General features: G+C 36.8%; 1 protein-coding gene across 5 annotated transcripts in view; it reads right to left on the bottom strand.

Moving 5' to 3' along the window:
• Positions 1-27,578, bottom strand: part of LOC135200828 (broad-complex core protein isoforms 1/2/3/4/5-like) — an 82,275-nt gene that overhangs the window by 28,157 nt on the left and 26,540 nt on the right. The window contains exons 1-3 of one of the 5 annotated variants that reach the window (XM_064229513.1): positions 21,672-21,696; positions 2,284-2,482; positions 2,031-2,120 (exon numbers count right to left, since the gene is read on the bottom strand). In XM_064229513.1, coding sequence (XP_064085583.1) covers positions 2,031-2,120; positions 2,284-2,466 — 273 coding nt within the window. In that variant the 5' untranslated portion in view covers positions 2,467-2,482; positions 21,672-21,696. The other 4 variants (XM_064229510.1, XM_064229511.1, XM_064229509.1 and 1 more) reach the window with 4 other exon arrangements.

Below are 27,578 nucleotides of genomic sequence, written 5' to 3'. Positions count from 1 at the left end.
AAAATAAACAATTGGTTCCATCCTAAAACCAGGGCAATGTACAAACTTGTTCAGGGGGTTAAAATTGATAATCAGGCACCAACCTCCTAGTCCAGTGAATAGAAGATACAGTGCTGCCATAGGCTGGCCAAAGCCCTCATTAGTCCCTTTTCCCTCTATCCTCATCCTATCATTGAGTGACATCCACTGTAGCATTTGCAAAATTTAAGTTTCATACACAGTTGGAGTTGTAGTTCATTTTGATCACTGCAAGATATCTCCTTAAGCATCTGCTGTCATTTGAGACCAAAAGTATGTCACACAAAATCCCTAACTGCAATGGTGTCATACTTATCTAAATGTTGTAAAAATACACAGCCCATGGAGGAATTAAACCTTAACTTTGTTCCAGATGTGGCATTATAGGAGTTGCAGGATGTGAATTAGAGCTGTCCTAATCCCAGCCAAAAAAGACAAAGGACCTCTTGATCTTACTAGCACAATATTTAAATACCACAGTACTGAATCCTCACTACAGGATGACTAGGTGAGCTTCTGGAACATGGTCTATTTTCATGAAAAATAGATGACGACTGAAGTGGTGAGCTGATCAAAAGTCTCAAATAATCCGTGATTACCTCAAGTTGGTGAAAGGATGAGTCAAAGGAGGAAGCGATGATTATATAATGCAGAAATATTATTGAAACTTGACTAAAACATCCTTTCTAATCACCATGAAATTAACCTCACCACCACAGTAACCAGGCCCAGAGGCAAAAATTTACAATTCTGATCCAGAGGTAACAAGACCCCTTAGAACAAATTCCCAAACAGTCATAGTTGGTGGGAGTCTTGGAGGAAGAGGGTTTGTTACTGCTAACACCAGAGCTAAGCAGATTAAATGTCACGCAGACATCACATCAGACAGAACTGGCACTCCTATTGACCTTTAATGAGGAACAAGCAGTCTTGGTCTTTACTGCACTCTTTAACCAGACCCCAGTAAATGTCCTAACCCCAGGAGTTTCTTTGCCATCAGGAAAAATTTCAGAGAAACAAGTTAGCAAGTAAGTAGAAAGAGCAGGTGGGCCAGTGGCTGCAATGGGTAAGTGGCTTGAAGGACAGCATAGGAAGAAAAAACACCTGGCTCAACTTCAGTTACACTGACGAAAGACTGGTGCCTTCATACTGCAATTGGAATCAGCATGACTGGTCTTATATACCCACTGCTCAGACACTCAGACACATTTCTCATTTCATTAGTGGAATGAGAAGCGCAAACCTGTCTACGGAAGATGTAGCAAAGGAGAGGACCCTTGTTCAAGTTCAACATGATGGTATGACATGCACACCAAAGAAAAGTTCACATTGCAGCACACAAAATAGAATATGCAAAAAAACGAAAACCAATAATACACAAAGGGTACAGAAAATCACTACATAAGCACGCAGAACTTATTACAAACTTGGTTTGTAAAGTGTTAATTGTGTAATCTTGAAATAATGTGTATGTCTGATACAAAGCTGAAACAGCATAAAAAAAACTGAACACAATACCATAAATCAAATGGTAATCTAAAAACATATGTACAACTATGATGCCTTGAATGAAACCAAATGACCAAATAACTTTGTCATCATACAACATCTAACAAAAACAAAGCAATGAATATATGAAATCTCCATGACCTCCAACTTCATCTACTGTTTAACGTGAAAAAAAATTAAATGTCCTAGCAAATTCAAACAATATTAAACTAATTTGCTGGCACAGAAATTCACTTACAAAGGAACTTGGTATTTTCTACAGATGTCTTGTTGCAAAACAAAGCATTCTATTTTTTTTTTTTGGTGCAAAGAAAGGAAAAGCATCTTTCCTCATCCCTAATACTGTACCACTTTCAGTATCAACCATTTTCGTAATTAACAAAAACAAAATAATTACTACAGCACTTTTTCTCTGTGCTACATTTATAATTTAACATTTCGCAAATCAATAGACCATTTCAATTATTCAACTTACCAGAAACAACAACACAAGATACACTCACCTGTCCATTATATATGAAGTCCATAATAGATTCAAGTTCCCAGAACCTAACATCCCGTAAGAAAATAATGGGATGTTCACTTGGATTTTCCTGGAAAATTAAATTAATTATTGATCACATTTAAAAAAAATGTAAGCTTGAGAGCAAATATACATGTTTGAACGGAGCCTCAGAATTCAAGGGTTCTTCCGCAGTAAACTATTAAATACTATGCATGTGAAATTACAGAAATACTTGAGGAAAATAACAATACCTTGAGTAACTGTCTGAAAAAGTTTGAACATGCTGATAACATGAGCTTGTGTGCTTTTAATCTCCTCCCATCACAAGCCAACGTAACATCAACAAACTGTCCTTCCTCTAAAAGTGAACGGAGTACCCCAACCATACTGCTTTGGTAGTTGTTCCATCGTAAGCAAAAGCACTGATCTCCCATCGTGAATTACAGAAATCTGAAGAAAGACGTAAAAGAATTAAGTTAAAGAATAGCAGCTCATTTGATATGGTTCTTACTGTACCAAATCATAGTAATCTTCAAACTGACATGCTTTACATATAACTACTTCTATCAAACTCAAGTCTTCACAGCACCTTTCATAGCTTTATAAATTATGGCTTCTTTTATGAAAGTAATGCGTGGCTGCTGAATGCTAATGAAAGAAAAAAAAGAAGGCTGAAGCTGTTAAGATGAATTCCTCCTAAAGTATGTGCCAAAAGAATAAATAGGGTGAGAATGTAGAGATATGCAGAAGTGATAACACAAGTTAAGTTTAGGTGAAAAGAATGCAGAATGACAGGTTGGTGAAAAGTGTAAAATTTATAAGTTTCCAGAGGGTGGTGGGTATGACCTACAAAGTGCTGCATGCAAGATAGTAAAAGGAGCAGTGGGTATACTTAATTCTACTGACATACTGCTCATGAGTGTTGTTTGTAATGGTTAAAATATGCATGTGATAGTGATTATTTTATTTTCACAATTATATATACATTACTTGTAATTTTTAAAAATTTTTCCTGTAAACAAGAGTGGCTTTAAATTAAATAAATTCACGAATACAGGTGATTTCATACCCTCATTTTCAGCAAAGTAATGAAAGAAAATTGTTAAACAATCAGAGGCCTTCAAATATGATTAAAATTGCTTGTTAGAAGAACATCGAATTTAGGCCAAAGGCCAAGCACTGGGACCTATGAGATCTTTCTGCACTAAAACGGAAATTGACAGTTGGAAGAATGTCAAATTTAGGCCAAAGGCCAAGCACTGAGACCTATGCGGTCTTTCTGCGCTAAAACAGAAATTGACAGTAAAAAGGACTGAAAGGCATAACAGGAGGAAAACCTTGAAGTTTCACTATGAATCGATTATTAGGAGAGGGTGGAAAGTAAGATGGAAGGAAAGAGAATATGAATGGAGTTACAGTAAAAGGAATGAAAGGGGATGCAGCTAGGGGCCGATGGGACACTGCAAAGAACCTTGAGTAATGCCTAGAGTGTGCACTGATGGCAATACCCCCTTACAGGGTCAAATTTCTTGTGGCCCTAAACTTCATATATATATACATGTATGCAGAAGAAAAATGATATTGTTATGATACAATAAAGTTTCATACATACTTACCTGGCAGATATATACAAAGCTGGGATGACAGAGTCTTAGCTATGTATATATCTGACAGGTAAGTTGATTGTATGAAAACTGAAATTAACTGTTGACTTTGAAATGCAATCTACAATAATCTTTAATATCTTTAATATCCATTCTTAACAACCAACATGTATTCCCCAGGGTAAAAATTTTTCTGAATATAATGGGTGTATATTTCTTTCTGAAATGTACATCCAATACTACCCTTGCAGGCTACACCTTGAGAGAAATAGTTCAGCGCTGACAGTTAACATTTCAATAAGGAAAGGGAGAGAAAATTTTTTAGCTCTACATGAACTGTATGATAGAACACTTCTTCTACATGACTATACTCTGTTTTTTTTCCATCTGTCCATCCGCCTGTGGTGTTTGAGCATGGCAACACTGCGTCCCGGGCTTTAAATAACATCCTATTTCGAATATTAACGGTGTAATTTGCATACAGTAAATTATTAAAACACTTTTCAGTTGCAAATGTATACCAAGATATCCTTTTTTTACCTAAAACTTACGCATAGCGTAGCTATTTAAAGCCGGGGACGCAGTGTTACCATGCGCGACCACCACAGGCGGATGGACAGATGGAAAAAAACATAGTATAGTCAAATGACACCTACTGACCTACAATACCACCATTAATTTTAAAGATTGTGATGGGATTAACAAGCAAAACGAATAAGCATTTTAAAAATACACCAATTTATCATGTGTTACTTTCACCACAACCCAATGTTCCTTACATCTTTTTAATTTTGATATGGAGCTAGTCATCCAATTTTATATTAACTGGAATTTCATGAAACCTTGGGATCTTGTTGGATTTTAAATAACTGACTAGGAATATTGAATTATCAAAGCCTCTATACCATGCTCATACAGGTCCTATTATATTGCTAAAAATACTTGTCCAGTATTACGTATTTGCAATAAATACACATTTAAATTAAACAAACCAGGATGACCACTAACTTACTAAGCAAGCTTCCACAAAATAGATAGCAAATTGTAAAGTAAAGTAATACGTATTTCCCCTAGGCATAAAATCCAGAACTTTATGGACTAGAATGTTCAGCGCAAGCTGGAAACTGTCATTGACACATGGTAACAAGGTAAAGTTAAATGGTGATAGGCAAGTAAAGCCAGAAAATTTATGCTTAGTAACAAAATACAGTGTAGATAATTAGTGGTTGGCAAGTGAAGCCAGAAAATTTTCCTTCAACATCATTAGACTATGTGGGATAGTTGAGGTGGCATTAGTATATACTTAATAACATCAGGGTTGTATAACTAAGAAACATATGAACTGCTGGTCTGCTCGCTAGTGTCGTGACATGCCACTCAGATGTCACGAGTTCGTGCCTCACCCAAGGCGATGAAAAAATCACTGGCTCTCTATCATGATCAGTTACTGCTGCAGTGTGGGGGTCTGCAGTGGGAGGTTGAAACCAACATTCTTTGGAAGCTTGAATTTCGAGTCAATGGCACCTGTATACTTGTTTCATGTGAATATGTTTCATCTATCAAAATATGCAACAGTAATAATAATATACAGCAAATCATCAACTTGTATTTGACAGCCTCAATGGTAAGCTGAATCTCCATCCTGAAAATGTCATGTTCTCAGTCATGAAAGTAACCAGGGTACCAATGACTCATGTAATCTATATAATCCAGCAGAGGGATGCAAGGGTTATAGGGCTCTAAGCCACAATGAGATCTGTCTGACACCTCACTCTACAAAAAATCAGAAAACCACATCTACCTAAAAAATGGATGCACAAGTTGGAAAAGCAGCGAATATCAAGGTAAATTATAAAAACAGGTTACTCAACTCAGCATTGTAGCCCATTTCAGCTGTAGCCTACCTGACCTGACTTCTGCCTTGAAGAGAAAAAAGAAAAGGAGGGAGAGAGAGAGGCGCCAGTCTCTCACAATTTAACCGCAAATCTTATTCCTCAGGGTACTGAGGTGAGATCCTTTTCTGTCTGTTAGAAGCTTTGCTGGTTTCACAATCACTCTATGTCCTACGGAAAAGGTGTTCAAGGAATCATGGGAGAGTCTGGTGATACGAGATCACCACGGATTAATCTCTCTGGGGGCCTCAACCTTAAGAGCTAGCATATCAGGATACCACTTAGTATGGGTTCAACAAAGATCATCACTTCAATGGGTAGAACAATGGTGCGATAAGATATGAATGAATGAATCATGAAATGTGCCTCATACATTTGCATTCCCAGATGATGTGTAGAGAGAACATCCATCCATGTTTGTGGAACTATGCCACATGGCTGTGTTGTTGCTCAATAATAAGGGGGACTCATGACTCATTTTCTGAATGCTTGCAGGATAAGCAGTGCTGCATGCATTTCTGAAACACTGCTGTGCAGATATGGTCATTCTCAGTCCACATACCCAAGGAGTGCTCCTCACCCCTCTTCTGATGGGTCCAATACCTGACACACTAGGCTGTCAAAACCCCTCTTCTCTACAGCTGCCTCTACTTTACTCTTTATAAAAATTAAAGAGAAACTCCAGACCAATATGTTCAGCAGGAAAGACTACTCTATCAAAACCTGTCCAGAACTGAATGGATGCGCAACCACATCTTCTTAAGACAAAGTGTTCCCACAGGTTAGCCCTACGATGCACAGGAAAATTAACACCTCTCAGCAACTTTGCTTTCTCTAGGTTGAGTCACAGCGATGCCTAGAAGACGATCATAGAAAATGACTGTGGCTCTTGACACGAGACAAGAAGGATGTACCTCCTTGTCAGTCTCTCTCTGACAAATCAACCTGAAGGAGAGTACTAGTCTCTGCTTCTTCTGACATGTAGAACTTCTGCTGGTATGTCATCAGTGGGAGAAGTAACTTGCTTGATTTACTGGAACCTTCAGATCCACAGACCAGTCTGTTACCCTGTTCCAAAGTGGAGACCATGACAGTCAAAACAACCGTCTTGCTTCTGGACTGTACCCTGGAGTTTGCTCTATAGACAAGATCAGGTACAACAATGCTGCTGTGGTCTCTCATCCGATATAATTATTTATACGAAAAAGCCCAATGATCTTGAAAGTGCAACTCCAACTCGGACTGTAAAGGTTTTAAAGAATGAGCTTGTGGTCTCAAAATATCCTCTAGAGCATAGCTTGGTCCTGTAAGATTGGGATATATCTCAGCTGTTACCTGAATGACTGATTGATTATTGCCTCTTAGTGTTAGGAGTTTTTCCATCATTCTTGCAATACTTCTCAGGCTCTACAGTTCCTTCGAGTTGCAAATGAATCAAAAGTCAAATCTGACCCATTCTATGGAGACTGCATTATCTGGGGATGCTTACAGCTAACAGCTAATAGCAATTCCACTCATATCTTGCCTTAAATAAATGCTTAACTCTCAATTTAAGATATTTATACAAAAATATATCACATGTAAAATATAACATAAAATGGCAAATTTTCTAAGGAAATAATGTGATCATAATAATGTATCTGATATACAAAATTCTGTTGAGATGAGATCTGTTAAGTTGCAATGTTACCTGGTAAAACCATAAATTCTAATAATAAATTCATCAGTTTATTATGATATAACATTTATTAAAACTACTGTAATGCAACAACATAAAATACTAGAGGAGGGTACTCAAGGAAAGAAAAGACTGGCAACCTAGCCAAGATATGGACTAATGAACTGAGAACATTTTCACGTATATTCACTGACTTAAAATACAGTTGCAGTGAGGCTATTTACTGATATGACCTTTAAAATAATATTCTTTTTTTTACCCCATTATCATTTACTACCTTAGCAACAGAAGCTTCAAAACTAAGGGAATTTGCACACAGAAAATGACAATTGAAAAAAGTGAGAGTAACCCTATGTGAAGTGCATATTTTGGAAAAGCAAATGCTATGAAGACTACCAAGACTTTTTAAATATTTTTATAGGCCTACCCTATTTCTCCATGCTATCCATCTTCTGTTTTCCCAAACTATATTCTTTACGAAAGCTAATGCTAAACTTCCATTGCCATTCTGACCTACCTTCACAACAAGGATGTAATATCTGATTGCATTAATCCAAGTAGCATCTAAAAATCAGTTATTTATCATGGTATTGATTTACACTGTAAATAATGACCTTACATCCTCATACATCTTAAAATAATCAGATCCAACAACAATTTTTATACCTTAAATTACAGTAAATATCATTATTAAAGATATCACAAACTAAGGATTTACCATACAATCCAACAGGAGAAAACAGCACATATCTGTGCACAGAATGCATTGCAATAACACATCTTTTATTTATGCACATAATAATATTCTAACATTAACTTTTTTGTGTGCAAAGAATATTCTAACATTGAAAATCCCTTTGCAGAATGCATTTAATATAGCTTTGGAGCGTTAAAAAGAGAAAATCTGACGATTTTCTTGGTTTCACCTGAAACGCCTATGATATAAGTTATGACTTGCCAGCAACAAGGACATACAATAGCCAGACTAACTTACATACCTGAATTTTTACAGAAACCATTCATATCCTGAAAGAATCCTGATAAAGCTAAAATGACCTCAATTACATCAGCTTGAACGATCATTCAAGTCTACTTATGTAATAATTTAACACTATACTTACAATTTTCAACCTGAAATGATGGTGTAAATGTAATTCAAAACTAATACAGCAAATGAGTCAAATCTATCCTTCCCTAGCCTCACATATCCTGCAGTGGCAACGAATAGATTTCTTTGGTCATTACCAATTACGTACCACAAAAATCTTTTGGAACAAATATAAACTAAACACACCTATACTAATACTTTGGAAAATTGTCCTTGATCAGCCCTTTAACAAATGTCCGTGGCTACACTGAGTAGTACCTATGTACATTGGACCCCACTATTTGCAGGGGATCGGTATCACACTCCCTCAGGAATAGCTAAAATCTGCGAATACTTAAAACCTCTCGAAAAATGCTCAGAACTGCCTATTATGGTAGTTCAAAGAAAATGCCTTTAAAAATGCTTATACCACAGTATTTTAATAGTTTCATCACAAAAGTGCATTTGGTCATGAAAATGCAGTAATTTGTGAATATTTCTCATTGAAAAATACTGCGAATAAGCAATTTTTTCCCCAGATAATGTGTATATGCATATGTTCCAAAGAAAAATTTGCGAATCAGAGTCCGTGAATGGCAGTGGTCGACTGTACACTGCATCCACTTTGCCAAAGTCTTCTAAATATTTATCCAAAACCAATATTATACTGTGCGTAGAAGCGAGCCTAATCTCAATAGCACAGATGTGCTTTCAAGAACGTTTTCCAAATATAATCTACCAAAATAAAGCTAGGAAGTTTTTAGTAAAATATTTCCAAATACAATATAAAACTACTTTACCTAAGCCAGTCCCTAGGTTACATCGGGTTAATTCATTCTGGACTTAAGGCACTTGCTTCATGGCACTGTTAACCTGCTTTACAGTGCTGTAACCCAGACTTACAGCATTGTTGCAATTTATTCCCATTATAATTATTGTGATTCAGCTTAAGGCTTACAGCGCCCTGCCGGAACCGTAAAACCTGCCGTAACCCAGAGACTGCTGTACACTATATTACTCATAACATTCAACATACCCTGGTCTAATAAACCCAATAGTAGGTGCTATTCCCCCACCTATTGGGCAAATTCGCCACACACATTGTATTTTGTTTTCTCAATCATTGGCCAAATATTGAAAGCCATGTACTTGATGTGCGTTATTTACCAACCACTGGGAGGAATACAGTGGACCACCATATACATGGGGGTTGTGTACCAGACCCCCTCTGTGAATAGCTACAATCTGCGAATAGGGGGTTCACTACTGTACACTATTAAAGTTGGTGTTCATTGCCATATAAAGCTTGCATGTGCAAATTAATGAGACTGTTTTATTACTGCACATACCCCGGTTTATCTTGTCCCATTACCTGAAAGGCACCCTGTAGGACTTGCTTATTTATATGTCATATACTGTATATGCATATGTAGAGACATGCAAAGCATCAAACAGCATGCTTCATATAAAATGTAAATACAACACTATCTTACTACACTAAGAAAACAGGAGTCTTCCATTATTTTTAAAGGACTTTACATCTCTAAGCATACTCATATCAAGTAGAAACTTACTGAAACATTTAAGTGAAACAAATCTGAAGGCTCTAATACCCAGATTCAAAGGCAGCTTAGCTCAGATAACTTTAATCCACCTCAAGCTATTCTTGCAATGACTTCATTCACTGGTTGTATTGCACATGGCAAATCTCTTAAATACTTTGCGTATACAGTGCTGATATGCTGATGAGTCATAACACTAAAATTTTAAACATTATTCTACTTTTAATATACAGCCAGTGCACTCCAATATAGGGAATAATCTTTGTAACTTCTAAGTTTTATCATATGTAAATTATAATTACATACTGTACTACTGGATTGAGTTGCAGTATGTAGTCCACTCCATTAATGACACAATCATTAGTTTCTTGAAAGAACATTCACAATATTTTAACACAAGCAGTATTTCACAGATGATATCCAGTAGCACTTTCACCAATTTTTATCTGAGCACTTACAAATCATATGCAAGTCATGGACTTTTCACAGATCCTCTAGAACAAAATCCTGAGACACAAGACTTCTTATTTTTCTTTGCCACCTACACAAATTCACTACATTTTATTTTCAAACAATTTTTGACACTCAAAGTACTCTCTCTCCTATTATAGTACAATGATAATTCAATTTTTCATTTATATATTCTGTCATTAATGGAGAAATAAAATTGGGCGTCAAAAACAAAAATGGTCTAAACTTAACCCTCGTCTCTATAGCGCATTGGACAAACCTACTGAAAAAAAGAAAGATTGGACATAAAGTAGTACACTTTCCTCGTCTTAAAGTCTCATAATCCAAATAAGTTTCCAATTGTGGTTAAGCAAATAACACATTATCAACCTAATTACCTCCACAGTTGGAAGAATTGCAACTCAGTCATGAGTCAGTCTCTTGTATGTGGCTATAATGATTAAACCCAACCCTACCCCTCCCCCCCCCAAAAAAAAAAAAATCCTTTTATTTATCCTTGTCGGTAATCACTACCAACTTATTCTATTATATACTTTTAGACCATGGGGTAAACTAACATGAGCCTGATTCTACATTCGCACTGGCCTGTATTACCTACCTTAACAAAGGCTATCCTACCTACAGAGTGAATTCTATGCTGCCACTGGAGTAGCACAGTAACCTATTAATGGAATAACCTAGGTCAAAATACTGTATTTACAGACCAAGCTTGGGGCCATTGGGGTAATACTACTAAGGGAAATAACAGAGTGGACTAGCTGATCCAGTCTTGCCTGCTTGTTGAGCCACCCTCCAAAAAAGTACTTTAACATGTCCTGACACCAGAGATGGGCACCAGTCATGAGTCATTGGTTGTGGGAGTAACACCTCGAGACCTCTACTCTCCTTTCGAAGTAAGCAAAAGTACTTTTACGAAGGGTGGATCAACAAGCAGGCAAGACTTGATCAGCTAGTCCACTCAGTTGTTTCCACTATGAAACTCCAATTCCAATTAGCCATTAATGTTGGTGCAAACCACTCATTTGGCAATCCCACAATCCCCCCTAATATAATAACTAAGGGGGAGAGGGAGGGGGAGGAGGAGAGGGGAGAGGGGGATGAAAGTAGAAAACTTTTTATTTTTCTAGGAGTGGACCAGAAATCAGTGAATTGCACCATTTGGATTGGCTTAAAATGCATAAACCACAAGAAGAGTCGGAAAAAAAAATGGTTCTCATCCTTAACCAGAAGGCAAAAATGCCACAAAGCCAATTACAGGGGTACATCCTAAATTTATCTCCCTTAACTTAACCTAAACTAGGCCACTGGATCCTAACCTTACCAGCCTTATCATAACCTGACCTTAGGAGCCATGACTCATTCAAGTGAAATAAAGAAAGTCATCTAAGCCTAATTTTGCAAGGGGCACACAGCATATTTTATTCCTTACGGTTGAGGGGTACCTTTTATCTCAATCCCAATACAATATATAATTCACTTTAGAAAGAGGATTTATCACAGAAAGGAATTATGGCACTTCCAAATGGATAATGGAATGTGTTTGTTATGACATATAAAATTAATAAAGTACTTACACATAAGGCAGTCATTGTTAAACTGAATACAATATGTCAAGTATAAAATACTGTGGGGGGGGAGTGGCTCAAGGAAGGGGGGGGTGGAAGCAGTAAGTAGCCTAATTACCTACTAGGTATGATAAAAAAAAAAAGCAATAGGTTAGGGGTATTTCTACAGAAGCAATCTGCAGTGGCCTAGACTATGGCTATTGACGTTTTCCTTTGTTATTTTACTTACTGAACAAGAATTTAAAGTAATATTTATTCGGACGACTGTAATTAACCCCCAGGGGCCAGTACTAAACACGGCGAAATACATTGGGCGCCCCAATCCCTAGTGGATGTCGTATCCGCGGTTACGTTCCTTGCACTTCATGTGGAACTATTCTTTAGAATTACCCTGCAAGAAACGTAACTGCGGATACAATATTCACTTGGGATTGGGGCGTCCAATGTATTTCGCCGTGTTTAGTACTGGCCCCTGGGGGTTAATTACAGTCGTCCGAATAAATATTACTTAAAATTCTTGTTCAGTAGGTAAAACTGCATAGAAAAACCGCAACTGCCACAGTCTGGGCCGCTGCGGATAGGTACCCTAGATCTACCAGGTTAGGTACTAGTATGGTAACAAAAAACAAAAAGGTTACCTATCATGAGAAGTCGTAAATAAGGTAGCGCACACATGAATCTATCAACACCCCACAAGTGTCCACAAACTTGAGGAACACCTTCAGACCCCTAATACATTTTAAATCACATGTCCCCAATACTCCCCTGGGAGAGAGAGAGAGAGAGAAAAAAAACCCCAAATAACCATTCCTGGTATTAAATTTCGGTGCTCACAAGGTATTATAATGAAAGTATTGTGGGTATATTATACCCCTAATAGGTAGGTAGGTAGGTATTCCATTTCTACACTTTTCTTGGGTTAAAAACCCTAGGCCTGCTTACCTACCTTATACCTAGCCTTGCCTTGGCTTTGTTGCTAGCCTTTAGACTGGGTCAGAATCCCCCTCACAAATAAAAGTACCCAGCATACAGCTAAAGTAAATCAACCTAACATCAAAATACTCTACTACCTATAGGTACGTTATTCTGCCACTGAGTTTCATAATTCTCATTATTCAACAGTCTAAAACAAGCTCCAAGCCATTCCAGTCACCATATAACCTCGAACTGCCTATCAAAGCCTAACCAGCCTCGTCTTATAAAGTCTAACCTTCAGAGGGAACACTCAACAAATCAAGACTTACCTTAAAGTATAAAGGGAAAAAGTCCGTAAAAGTCTATTCCTTTGAGGAATTCCACACAAACACAAACAAAGCGAAATATTACGATTCTTTCGATTTTTCTCGGTTAAGTTCCGCAGCTCCGAGTCTGGTTACAACCTGTTGCAGGAGCAGGAGCAGCAGCAGCAGCAGCGACACCACAACCACCAAACAACCCAAAACAACAGGTGAGGCCACGACGAAGAAGAAGAAGCAGTCAACCAAAACACTCGGTTCAGCCTCACTTCACTCACTTAACCCTCGAAAATTTTCAAATGAGACATCCCACCTGCACTTCCAACACACAACTGATAACACGTACCTTGGCACGGCACTGCACGCCACTCGGCCTACATTTAAGCCCCTGCATAGACACCCCAAGACTCACCTGGTTGCGAAATAAACGTGAAAATAATGAGCAAAAAACTGGGCTCACTCACCTTGTCTGGTTCGGCCCAGGCGCTCGTACTCGGATTACGGTTAATGTAGAAATGCGCTATTGTACATCACCGGCCGTACTCTACTTCAAAATTATTCTTACAACAAATATCTAACTATAATAGCGATACTCTGGCTAGTATAATGTATGAATTTTATAACATCCTGTCCTTGTAACGCTTATTCGAATAAAGCGGACTTCATGCTCATAAACAGGTTTCACGGGCTAGTGTTGCGAGATAAAAGTTGCCAGATATTGTTAATTTTTCAAAAGATCAAATGCTTGTAATGGAAAACCCTATTACCTGGCAAACACTACCACCATAATATGTAAATTATATTACATAGGTATGAAAATTTCTGGTCTACGTATTGAATAATAACTAAATGATTAATTCTTAAGTGGCATCATCAACAAACCTGTTCGGGTAGGGGGGTTTAAGGGGGAAAGAGCTCAGTAAAAAGTCGCTAGAAAAGTAACTTTAGAGGTTATCTTTGTGAGCCACATCTAATAAAGCATAGGTCAATCGGATAATAGTTTTAATTATGCCTATATTCCATACTTTTTTGCAAGTAAAAATTGTAATAGTTCTTTATCATGCGTATATAGACTAAGACAAAGATACACATTTATATAGCCAGAAGTATATACACAACAACAAATTTATGTGTGTATATTATATATATATATATATATATATATATATATATATATATATATATATATATATATATATATATATATCTAAATATATATATATATATATATATATATATATGTATATTATATATATTATATATATATATATATATATATATATATATATATATAGAGAGAGAGAGAGAGAGAGAGAGAGAGAGAGAGAGAGAGAGAGGAGAGAGAGAGAGAACGCCGATGAGTTAATTAATTATAAAATATCATTCTTGGCTCGAGAGGCACTCAAAGTGGCATCCTTTTGTTTGGAACAACTGCCAGAGTGGAGCTTTCCAAACAATGTACAGGACCAAGCACAATGGCCTAACAGGGAGTAGTTCTTTTTCTGCTGAATAATCTCTTGAAACAAGATCACTATAACTATAAGTACAACTAAAGTAGGTTATCTTCGGAGATGCTGACATCTCAAGAGAGTTTTTGAGCACTGAGCAGCACAAAATAACTTTCGCATATGACTAATATATGGTCTGATGATTGCACAAAAAAAAAAAAAATCTGACCGTACTGAAACAAAAGAGAAAACTGAAATAGCACAATTCAAGGTACAAATTGTTTCGTAAAGATACCAGTACCCAGTGTTGGAGGATATACAAGGGGAGTAGGCACTTCATAGACACCGAGCAGATCCAAGAAAGAAGCTTGATAGGCAAACTTTTGGGGGAAGAGCAGGTAAGGGGTACGAGAGGGACGGGAGACAGGGAAGTGGGGGAAAATCTAGCTCAGGGCCACGGCCAATGAGGTAAGTATATGCTCGGGAGGGGTGGCCGGTGTGGGGGTGGTGGTGAGAAACCAGCTCTGCATGAATTTCAGTTTTTAGAGAGAGAAAAGTTTCATTTTCGACGCAAGTTCACCTAATGAGATCCTACAGCACATCTGAATTTACTCTGTAGGGGATAAGAGAACAGAAATGGTACCCCAGCCAATTTTAAATACGTAAAAAACGGCGTGTGCTAGTTATGACGTTGAGTAATCTAAAAGCCTGCAGGTCACTTTCCATTTCTTCCATTTGGCAGCAACAGCAGTTGAGAGTGAAGGAAGGCAACTTTAATTCAGGCCATGGAATTGGCTCGAAAGGTACTCTACAATGACCGTGCTAAAGATGACTCTCTCCGCGCAAACCGTACCCGTTCCCAGTTAGAAAAAGAGAAGGGAGATGTCACACAATAATTGTGGCGAATCCTCGAGTGAATCTCGGGTGAATCTTTATTTTAACACACGACGGTCGTTAATTGCTTTTTTTTACGTCCACTTGATTACCTCGTCTCTATTTCTGAGAGTTGAAACGCTCGTATTTTGTTGCTGGTTTGATGCTTAGCTTTATTATCATTCCATATTAGCAATTATTTTCATTTCGGTACACCAGTGTTACAAATTTGCAAGCTAAGTATTCCAGTCAATTCCATATAACAATACATACATCCTAGTACATCTAGAAATTCACAAAGTTTAGACTAAGACCCACAATAGCTCTGGCGAACAATAAAATTTTTGTCTACTTGACACAAACACGTATATATATCATATATACTATATATATATATATATACGTATATATATACATAAAATATATATATATATGTGTATATATATAGATATATATATTTATATATAATATACGCTATACCACCGTGTTTGTGTCAAGTAGGACAAAAATTTTTTTTTATTGTTCTTCAGAGCTATTGTGGGACTTAGTCTAAGTTTTGTGTATTTCTTTCTAGATGTAAAATTCATATATGGTTATATGGAAATGACTACTGGAATACTAATTACACACACACACACACACACACACACACATATATATATATATATATATATATATATATATATATATATATATATATATATGAAACGAACGCGCGTGTGCGCACAAAAGTACATACATACATTATGTATATAAAGCAAAGGCTAAACGGAACAGACAGCCCAGTACCTAATAAAAATAGGAGAGCCGAAAAAAGTGGACTTTAGCCCTGAAGAGGCGAAAGATCCGCCTCTTGGGAGATGTGGGCTGTGAGGGGGAGGAAAGAAGGGAACAAGTTGCAGAGTTAACGGTCAAGGAAAGATAAACATTCACCGGAAGAAACAATCCCATCGTCACACAGTGAGGGAAGTGGTAGCCTGGCTGGTGCTACGAGACAGATGATTATTGTTTCTTAGTGGAACAGAGAACGAAATACGATAGCGTAAAGGATTGTGAGAACACATTGCAGTTTAAAAGGCATCTATGACCGAGGTGAATTCTGGGTCGTTGATTAGCCAATTAGTTTGATTTAATCCTGCTAATCGTGACACAGGGGAAGAAGCATTAGAAAAGAGAGAGCGATTATTTTAAAAGGCATATAGACAGAAAAATAGAAATTATAAATATTATATAAGTTTGAGTGTGCATTTAATATATATATATATATATATATATATATATATATATATATATATATATATATATATAGAACAAACACTCTCTATATTAGCCGACAGATCAGTAAAGTTTAGCAATACTTGGTCTAGTCAGTACTTGGATGGGTGATTAACACAAAGGGTGTCAGGGTCTGTTGGCACATGAATCATCAGTAGGGCAAGGTGTGGGCTAGCAACTTCATCCCATTAATGCTTGCTGAAAACCCCAGAGTGTAACATGGCTCACGAGCTGGATTCTAGAGTAATTTATGCCTCCTGAGAAATCCAGCGTTCGTCTGTTGGCCTAAGCGCTGAAGTAACCACCTTGTGGTTAGCAGACTCTGGTTGGCTCGAGAAAGGCATGGAAAGGAATCCCAGGCTGATCACCAATCGCCACATCCTCTAACTGTAATTTTTCCCCATGGTGTGTCGCAGTAACGAAAGGAAAGCAGATTGCTGACGTGCTGTCTAAATAAACTAAGAGCTGTAAAAGAAAATAATTTGTTGATCTGGACGATAGTGCAAGTATAGTTGAAATATAGGTGGCGTTACTGAGGCATAGTGAAGGCTTCCATCCAATGTCCTGAATTACGGATATTAACGATATTTCCCACACAGATGGCGCACAGCTCAAGAGCCGTGCATAGAAGATGAGGATAGTACAATCAAGGAAAGCAAAATATTTTCCTCAATACGTTAGTGTCTGATCATGGAACGAGTAAAAACTTATCTAAATTCACGAGACATCAATAGGTGATATTTTGGTTTATTCTGAATCTATCTAAGACACCTTGCGTATTTGTAAAGCCACATTGTGTGTGTGTGTGTGTGTGTGTGTGTGTGTGAGAGAGAGAGAGAGAGAGAGAGAGAGAGAGAGATTATAAATAGCGAAATCATAATATCTTTCATATTGTCAGTCACTGTCGATGGAGTGAGTATGGTATTAACCGGTATGTATCTACCCAAGGTCTATATCCACCTACGCGTCACCTACTCCGAGGCGCTAAAAACATGGCGGAAGCTCCTTGGGACGTCGTGTTTAGTACTAGCCTCCCAGAGATCAAAGTATTATATACATCCATTTCTATATTGTGTGGTTGACAAATTATGCTTTACTTAGCATGCGTTCACCTTGGACTTTGACAAAGGTGGATACATATACCGGGTTAATACAAGTGAGTATTTGCAGGGGTTATCGAGTAAGGTTGAAAAGAAGCAGAGTTGAATGGAGTTACAGTGGAAAGTACTAACTGCAGAATCATAGGTATATACACCAGTGATGTATATCTTGTTATAAACAGGGTATTTCGCTTTGAAAGAAGCCGAAAGAATTTTTGTTCATTTCTTCTGATAGGTTCATGGAGTTCGATGGGACTGAGAGTAAAATAGACTTATCCAAGTTTAGAGACTGAAAACGGGTGAGAAGAGACAAAGGGATAGAAAAAAAAGGGGGGTTGGGGGTAAAAATTCCCTCCTGGCAAGTTGGAGAATGCTCGGAAATGAATACGGTCGAGAAGAGGTGGCAACTTCTTCGAAAGTATTGGAGTCCTTCAGGAACAACGCGGAAATCTCTTGATCCTACAAAGTGCTGCAAGATAGGAGCGGGTGTCCAGAACCGCTGGGCATCAAGTATACTCAAATGCAAAGTTTTAACCTTTCAGACGAAGATAGCTGTATCTGCCACTAAATAATGGTCTTTGATCATTTATCTTCAATTTTTTTTTCTTTTTCGTATATGGGCATTCGACTCTGTGGCCATTTCTGAATGATTCATGTGATAACTTTGTTAACTTTCAATAATAATAAAATATAATAAATATAATAATAATAATAATAATAATAATAATAATAATAATAATAATAATAACTGTTGTTAAGAAATTCACAGTCTCGTGAAAACAAATTGTTAAAAAAATCCACAATTATGTATTTACATAGAAATATATTTTGATATATAAATGTGGATTTTTAAACAACAACAACAACAACAATAATCATCATCATCATCATCATCATCATCATCATCATCATCATCATCATCATCATCATGTTCTGGCATTCTGGCAAATAAGAAATGAAAAAGCTTCCACACGAGGGACTTTTTGTCTCCTGCAATGATGTTAACAAATATAGAATTCGGACAAACATACGCGCTGTCCACCTTTCCAGTTGGAACTTATTTTGGGGTTAAACAGTACGTAAATATGGTCAATAATGTAGCAGATTCTGTTCCGTACTGTAAAAAGCAGCCAGCTTTTAATGTACAGTGATTCCATGTAAATATATCATAAAAATCATTAGCAATTTCTTTGGACAACTCTTCTCTCTCTCTCTCTCTCGTCTCTCTCTCCTCTCTCTCCTCTCTCATCTCTCTCTCCTCTCTATATTATATATATATTATATATATATATATATATATATATATATATATATATATATGTGTGTGTGTGTGTGTGTGGATATATATATTTATATATATGTATATATATTATATTTTATTTTATAAATATAATATACGTGCGTATATCTATATATATATATATATATATATATATATATATATATATATACAAACATACATACAAAAATTGTGTGCACTGGGGATGTCGGTGATCAGTTGTTGCCATACCAGTTCATACAACAATCAATCATCAACGTTCATAAGATTTTTCTCACTCGACGAGCAAATCCAAGATTAATCATAATAATTTCATTTGCAGCATGAAATTATTATAATTAGGGCAAAATTGATTTCATTTGATTCTATGACATTTAGGCTGCCAAATCTAAATGTTGTTAAATGTCATGAATGGCATTTCGGCCGTTAACGCTTTTTTTTTTTCTCAGGAGTTGGAGTGTCTAGACGTCAAGATAAAAAGATCCAGAAAGTAAAGGCAATGAAGACCAAAGATACAGTGTACCATTGTGACATGCAGCGGCACCACTACTTCTACGGGGAATGTAAGTGAAGCAGAAGTACCGATCGTTGTAGTCTTTCCTCCTCGCTTCATGAACTTTCCCTTGTGGCTGGTACGATTTCAGACATTCATCCTTTCTAGCCATAGTACTACCCGGTATGATATCAGACATTCATCTTTTCTAGCCATGGTATTACCTGGTATGATTTCAGATATTCATCCTTTTTAGCCATAGTACTACTTGGTATGATATCAGACATTCATCCTTTCTATCCATAGTACTACCTGGTATGATTTCAGACATCCATCCTTTCTAGCCATAGTACTGCCTAAGTTGCCCTGTTGTAAATCAGTAAGGCTTTTGCTATATAGGACAAGATGTCTATGCGCAAAAGTACTCAATCGGACCATCCAACTACACCTGCAAGTATATAAGATAAAGATTTTTCCTATATGCTAATAAGTAAAACTATTGAACCTCGCTGCCACATAACCTGCGCTCCTCAGCTAGGCTTTGAACAAACTTGACTTTGCACTAATCTAACGTTCTGCAGCCATCTTGTACTAGAAAAAGTAATTTAAAAAAAATTTTTTTCCTACGTAATCCTGTGCAAAACTTTTCGCTCTTAATGTGGACCTCTCCTGGCAGCGGGGTCCCATGTTTGAACAAACATGAGTCTACACTACATGAGAAAGCTTTCTAGTGAGTTTTGTCCTTCTTGGCCAAGTACTTTAGAAAAGTAGATTATCAAATGCCTCCAGCACATTTCGACCATTTTTCAATTACCTCCCCTTAGGGAGGACGAGGGTACCTCCCAAACTTGAAAAAAAAAATGAATTCCCTTTATTCAAGGATGCTTCGTGACAAGATTGGTTAGCTTCGATGATCTAAAAACTAAGCAAATTCGACCAGAGTTTTCAAGACGATCAAACCACGCCCTTACGTACTAAATATTCTTTGGCCTTCAATGGCACAAAATTAGCGAAAGTGGGTCTTTTTCCACCCTAGTGTCCCAGTGGTTACGGAAGAGCAACGAGATAAAAGTCTTCTGTATCTTGAAGTGGGTAAGAACATGTAACGCCTTCTTTCAAAATTGCCAACTACAGAGATAAAGCTGAAATAATGGAATTTGAGAAAAGGCAGCTAGTTTCCACGAGAGAGAGAGAGAGAGAGAGAGAGAGAGAGAGAGAGAGAGAGAGAGAGAGAGATGGGTGTGACGACGAAAGATATTTTCGTGTGGTTTCTATTGCGATTACATCACTCCTTACAATTCTTATTACCCAGTGATTACGGTATATCGAAATGTGTCAGGTAAACATTACGCGAACTGATATAGATGGAGAAAGATATACTACGCGATATTATTCTGTATCTCATCTGCTTTTACACACCATGACCCACTGAGTCCCGATATACACCAATACCTTTGATGTTCTTATAGATGCAGAGAGTCACCGTATAGTCTTAAGCACAGGTATTGACATAACCCTGCTTTCGTAGTCCTATATAAGTCTATACTTAGCTTTTGTAGTCCTATATAGGTTTATACTTAGCTTTCGTAGTCCTATATAGGTCTATATTTAGCTTTCGTAGTCCTATATATATATAGGTCTATACTTAGCTTTCGTAGTCCTATATAGGCCTATACTTAACTTACAAATACATTCCATAGTCCAGAAATCATAACTGTATTTTAAAAATCAGTTTTCTCTTGTTCGTTTTACACAGGATCAAAATTAAGCGCAAGATTTTACGAATGTATTAAGTATTTACGGTTGTTTCTCAAACCAGTCTGCGTTCTAAATTAAAGTAATATGATCAAGAAAAAACTGCAGATCGCCACCCTTATAAACATCATATATTGTTGTTCATACTCTTCTTCTTGAAAGATGAATCTGGTCTTTAATGTAAGACATCCCACTTCACTTTCCAACACTAAAAATTTGAATGACGCATAAGATAATAGACCTGAATACATTTTGACTATTGGGAGCCAGTTCAAAAGATGCCCACTACCATTTACAGTCAAAAGAGGAGCCGTTGAATTACCTTGTGATATGACCTTTGTAATAACCATCCATGGGAACTAAAATAAACGGATTCAAAGCCGGCTTTACAGGGTGGACCACTTTTTGTCGGATTACCACCACTCCCATTTGTCTCCTCTAACTGCTTTCTTCACATCATTTTCTTCCGAAACTCTTCCAGCGTTTGGTTTCTCTTCAGTTTCACTTTTTCCCCTTTCGATTTCAACCTTCGGTGAAACTGATAGCTTTAGTATGGCTTCCTCCACACCCACGTTTTTGACGTCTTGTATTTTCCAGTGCTATTTCAGATCGATCATTTTATTATTTCTCATTTTGTTAAATTGGAAATATCTAATGTTACTACTGTTATTATAATGCCAGGGTTGACCTAAGGACTGAATTTTGTACCAGACAGACTAGTCTTATTCCTTGATAAACGACTTTTACAATGTCAAAGACAGAGCTTCAAAGCAGGCAGTACAACAGGACCACGATGGCGAACGAAAGTTCCAAAGAGTCACATGTCACTTCAATGCCTGCACCCACTGACATCACGTGCTCCCCCCACCCCCCTCCACCCGCTTCCCATATCCCCACCAGGAGAAAAGCAAAAATCACTTGCTGGTTAGCTAAAACGGCTAAAACCATTGATAAGGATGCTTTTGAACTGTAGTTAATATACCTTGAAAAGGATTATTGTACGACTCCCCCAATAATAATAATAATAATAATAATAATAAGAATAATAATAATGAATAATAATAATAATAATAATAATAATAATAATAATCATTATAATAATAAATAATAATAATAATAATAATAATAATAATAATAATAATAATCTATCATCATTATTAGTACTAATAATGGTCAAACGTTCTCAATGAACCTAGCGGTAAGACAATGACCAGCCTAGAAGTCTCATTTATCAGAATGATTGGCGAAAAATAAATAGCTAGAGCTGGCGTAAACGAAAATAGAAATACAAAAGTAGGATAATAAACACACAAACGCACACACACAGATGTGTGTGTTTAAAATCAGTGGGACATGCGATGATTAAATTCAAAGTACTGAAGAGAAAACGAAACACATCGGAAGCCTGACTGGTATCGACGAGAGGCCTGATACAGTGTGGTAGAAATTTACATTACATATCCTATTAGGACAGTACAAACGAGCATAAAGACGGCTGAAAAAGCGTATCATCACCTGAAGAGCCTAATCACATTTGTGAATGGATGAGTGATTCCCAAACAAACCTTTATTTATTTATTTATTTATTTATATTTATTTATTTATTTGTTTGTCTGTTTGTTTATTTATATATTTATTCATTTATTTATTTATTTATTTATTGGATGCAGGTGGGCCCACACTGTTGTTATCAAGATCATACAAATGACACTCCTTAAAATCTAAATATTTTTGTATATTTCTTGTTGAATAAGTGGATGAGTTTTACATATTAATAAGATATTTATATTCTAGCAAAAGTTGTCCTTTCAGGTATTCTTATTTTCAGCAAATTATATAAATAAACCAGCTTTTTACCTCCTGATCGCTTTCATTATTATAAAAAAAAAATGTACTGTTATCCTATGCACATCTTAAGACAGATTGACCAATACAAAATCTGTCACATCTCGTCACGGGATTTGATATACAAACTTAGTTTTGTCGTGAGAGTTAGTTATAAGTGCCCTATTTAAATTCTATTATTTTCGTTAGATGTCACATTCATTCTAAAGGTTTTAAGTTAATGGGAAATATTTTTTAGAATTATTAGCCTAAAAGAGCATGCATTTATTATCTTAATTGACGTATTTATTTGATTTTTAGTGAATTGCTATGTAATTTTCAATAATATTTTAATGTATTTTCAAACGCTTTTTATTCCCTTTTCCCAACACCAATCATTATTTTTATGTATAGGTATGTTTTAAAGAAAAATTGCAGCAAGGGTCTCCGTTGTAATATCAGAGATCATTTATATTTTTTTCTACTTGTCTTGTACGTATGGCCGTATCCGCATGTCATATAAACTTATTCTAACCATTTTTAACACTATCTGCTTATCTTATATTACTCTGCTAACTTGTTGTTAAAGGGAATTTGAATAACCATATTTGCTCACTGATGCCTCCCGGGAAAGTTGTATACGGCCTCGCTGAGCTGATAGCTCGGAACTTTTATACAATATGTGCATGACCAGACGTAGGGACGAATGTAGCCACAAATATATATAATGCATTAACTTTGTTATTTCCATTAACCGCGAATTTCACATATGAAATGTGAGTTTTTCTATATATATACGAGCATCGTGTATTCTACAAGAATGTGACAGTTCATAAACACGAACACGTTTTTTTAACACCAATAGCTTAAAAAGTGGTTTTGTTCCCATTTCCTTAGACCAAGAGTTTTTACACAGTTTGGTGCTGACGAATTTCTTGTTTGATGACATCATCTTAACTGTTTCTCCAGTCATTCCTAAATTATTTTCGGTGCTCCTTTGGCTTGTTATCTACGCGTCACCTACTCGAGGTGTTAGTACTAGACTTGGCGGAAGCTCCTTGAGAAGCCGTGTTTAGACTAGATATCGTTTATTAATATAATTTGTCGAGCACACAATATAGAAATGGGTGTATATAATACTTTGATCACCGAGGGGATTAGTACTAGCACCTCGGAGTAGGTGACGCATAGATAACAAGCCAAAGTAGTACCTTATCACTTATTTATATTCTATGTACTTAAGCAGCCTACCTACTAACGTTATACAAGGATACGCATTTCTTAGCCCTATGCTCGCCTTTTTTTCCGAGAACGTACGCTTCCAAGTTTGTTTAAATAAGTGTTGGGTGGATCTCGCAAACGCAAGGCGGAAATGTCAGGATAAAATTGTTCAGAACCGTTAAGAGCGTATTCTCCCCTCCAGCTTAGCCAACGGAGGTGGAGCCAAGGTCTAAAGAATACTAAAGTGAGCCTATGATAAATTACGTACGGTGGGGAAAAATTACATGGGTGTTTAAACGTCCGTAGCCTCCAATTGTCATGTTATGTTTAGATTATTTAAACATCAGAGAAAGGGTTTAAATAAATCATGATGTACATGTGTGGCAGGTTTACAAATGCATTCACACACACACACACACACACACACATACACACACAGTAATAACGGTGTAGGGACAATGATAATGATGACGTTATCATCACACAAGACGACGAAATTCGTCAGCGATAAAAAAAAAAAAAAAAAAAAACGAGGCCAGTAGAGACGGAGATAATAAAATAAGACGCACATGCGCATTTGTTTAACATTTAGAATGTTCGTAGAACAGCGTATATGCACTGAAAAGCTCATCGAGTACGGGAAATTCTCGGCTAATGGAATGATGCTCAGGCATGCATATTTTGTTGTTATATTCTTCCTGCTGTGTGTAGTTAGCTAGCTCCTCGCTATCAGCTCGGTGAGGCTATACGATTCGCTCTAAGGGCTTTATAGTGAGCAAGTACCTGCTCGCTTGTAAACAAATGCGCTTTATGCAAGATATTGATCCAAATTCCCATTGAAGGACAATTAACAACGTAGTATGATGGAGCAGCAAATACTATTAGGGTTAGTGAGCAGAGTAGGGAGGCAGGGTCAAGCGTGGTAAATTTCGACTCTTAAATTTTTAGTCCCGCCGATCTGTATCTGATATTCAGTGCTACTTTGGGGGTCGGGGAATCCACGAGAAGCGTCCCCCCAAATCTGACAGAGTCAGGGCACAGACAACAGGTCAGGTTTGGGAAGGTAATTTCTGGTTAGATCAGGATCCAGCTGTCTAGTAAAGGTTAGGTTAGCTCCCATTTTCATGTCTGATTTCTCACGCCTAATCCTGTCTCCTTATTCTGCATCCGGTCTTAATTGCTATTCATTGAAATGAGTACGTTTGAGACTGATAATATTAGTATCGAATAAGAACTATGTGCGAGGACATACGTAAGCCTTTATCAGTACAAGAATGTAATTAAAAATAAAAAAATATACACCATTATCCCTGCTATCATAACAGAGACCGCTTAATTAATGATACAGCTATATTATATAAGCTTAAATGAGGGTAGCTTAAGTTACGTTAAACGAGGTTAGGTTAAGTTGCTCAATAAACACTAGCTAAGGATATGCCATCTAATTTTCCTAATCTGAACTTGAAGTACATATGAAAATTATGTACAATTTTTATTTCTTATTTTTTATCTATTTGTTTATTTAGTTTTTTTTACCAAAACAGCAAAGTAAAGAATTGGTGTTCACATTCATTTATTTCAGAGCATCACATGAATGTAGCCCAGAATATATTTAAGATGAAATAGATGTAATTATGAATATAGGGAAGAAATTTAAATATCACGATTTTTCTTAGACAATGCATTAAGAATACCGAGGAGATTTTTTGCGATATTATCTGAGAAACGTAATTCCAGACACCACATTCTACAACGATTTGTTATCGGATATAAAAAATTTTCCTCGTGTATCTAAAACTTGAAGAATTAATGTGACATTTGAAAGGAAAACGCAATAACAAAGGCACGTAAAGAACTTCCCTAACAGAACTAGAAGATTCGTACATCAAATCTCTTTTAAGTCAAGTGACAATTTTGTTCATATGAGTCATACCTGAAAAGGATGGGAAAAGCGAATAGAACAGCATAAAAATGTAATGTAAAAGTTATGCGAAGGGTAACTGCATTTTTCGTTCACGTTAGTGAAAACAATCAAGCTGCCCAACTGGGCAGATGCTGCGACGTTGTCATATTCTGATAAAATACTGGAATAAATATAATCGAGTCCAGTTTGTAAATGAAAGCTTTTGTAAAATTAGGAATACCCGTCAATGTATACATGCCACTGATACATTTATATCAGACTTCAAGGTGTTTAATTTTTCTGGTCTCATCAGCATCCCTCCCGTCTGTATTTTTATTTCTACTGTCAAATTAGCGTATAATATAATACAAATTACTACTGCTATGCATCAGTGAACGGTCAGTGTAAATATCGCGGACACTGAAAGTTGCAATAAGCCTAGTAAAGTCAGACCTTCAGAAATGATATATACAACTTTTATTATTAAAATATGAAATGTAAAAACAACTCGACTAATTATAAAACAACAACCCTACGGCCATACTTAACGTGACCATTTGAATTAAGTGCCGTAGATCAATAAGAATTAATAAGTTCTTAAAGCTATACTCTTATATGGAGAAGGAGGAGGAGGAGGAGGAGAATCTTAAAACAAGAGACGATCCACAGACAGACGGGTAACGAACAACCACATGTAATTCCGAGAACAACAAGTGTTGTGGCATCAGCTGTTCACACAAACAGACAATCTTGTCTCCGACATGCAATACTCAACAGTCCTTGGGGAAGAAAGTTCACTTGAACTGAGAGAGATATCTATTACAGACGGAGTAATGAATAGGAGAGTGATTCGTGTCGAAGATGGAAGAGATTAACGAGAATTGCTATAAGAACGGTCGTTAAATAAACGGGTTCACGCAGGCGCGTTGTCGACATACGAATCAAGTTGCGAAGTCACAGGGAAATCTTAAACGGGTCGGTTTCATTTTGCAAAGAATTCACGGCTTCCTTGAAAGAGTTTCACCGGAATTGGCGTATCAAATTTAGGCCACAGGTCAAGTGTTGGGAGCTATGAGGTCATTCGTCGCTGAAGCGAAATTGAGAGTCAAAAGGTTTGAAAAGGTGTAACAGGAGGAAAACCTCGAAGCAGTTGCACTATGAAACAATTGTAAGGAGAGGGTGGAAAGCAAGATGGAAGAAACAGAATACGAGTGGAGTTATAGTAAAAGGAATGAAAGGAGTTGCAGCTAGGAGTCGAAGGGACGCTGTAAAGCACCTTTA

The sequence above is a fragment of the Macrobrachium nipponense genome, chromosome 27, assembly GCF_015104395.2.
Source record: "Macrobrachium nipponense isolate FS-2020 chromosome 27, ASM1510439v2, whole genome shotgun sequence".
Classification (NCBI taxonomy): Eukaryota; Metazoa; Arthropoda; class Malacostraca; order Decapoda; family Palaemonidae; genus Macrobrachium; species Macrobrachium nipponense.
Note: the sequence above shows the minus strand (reverse complement) of the source record. Positions and strands in the feature narration are given on the sequence as shown.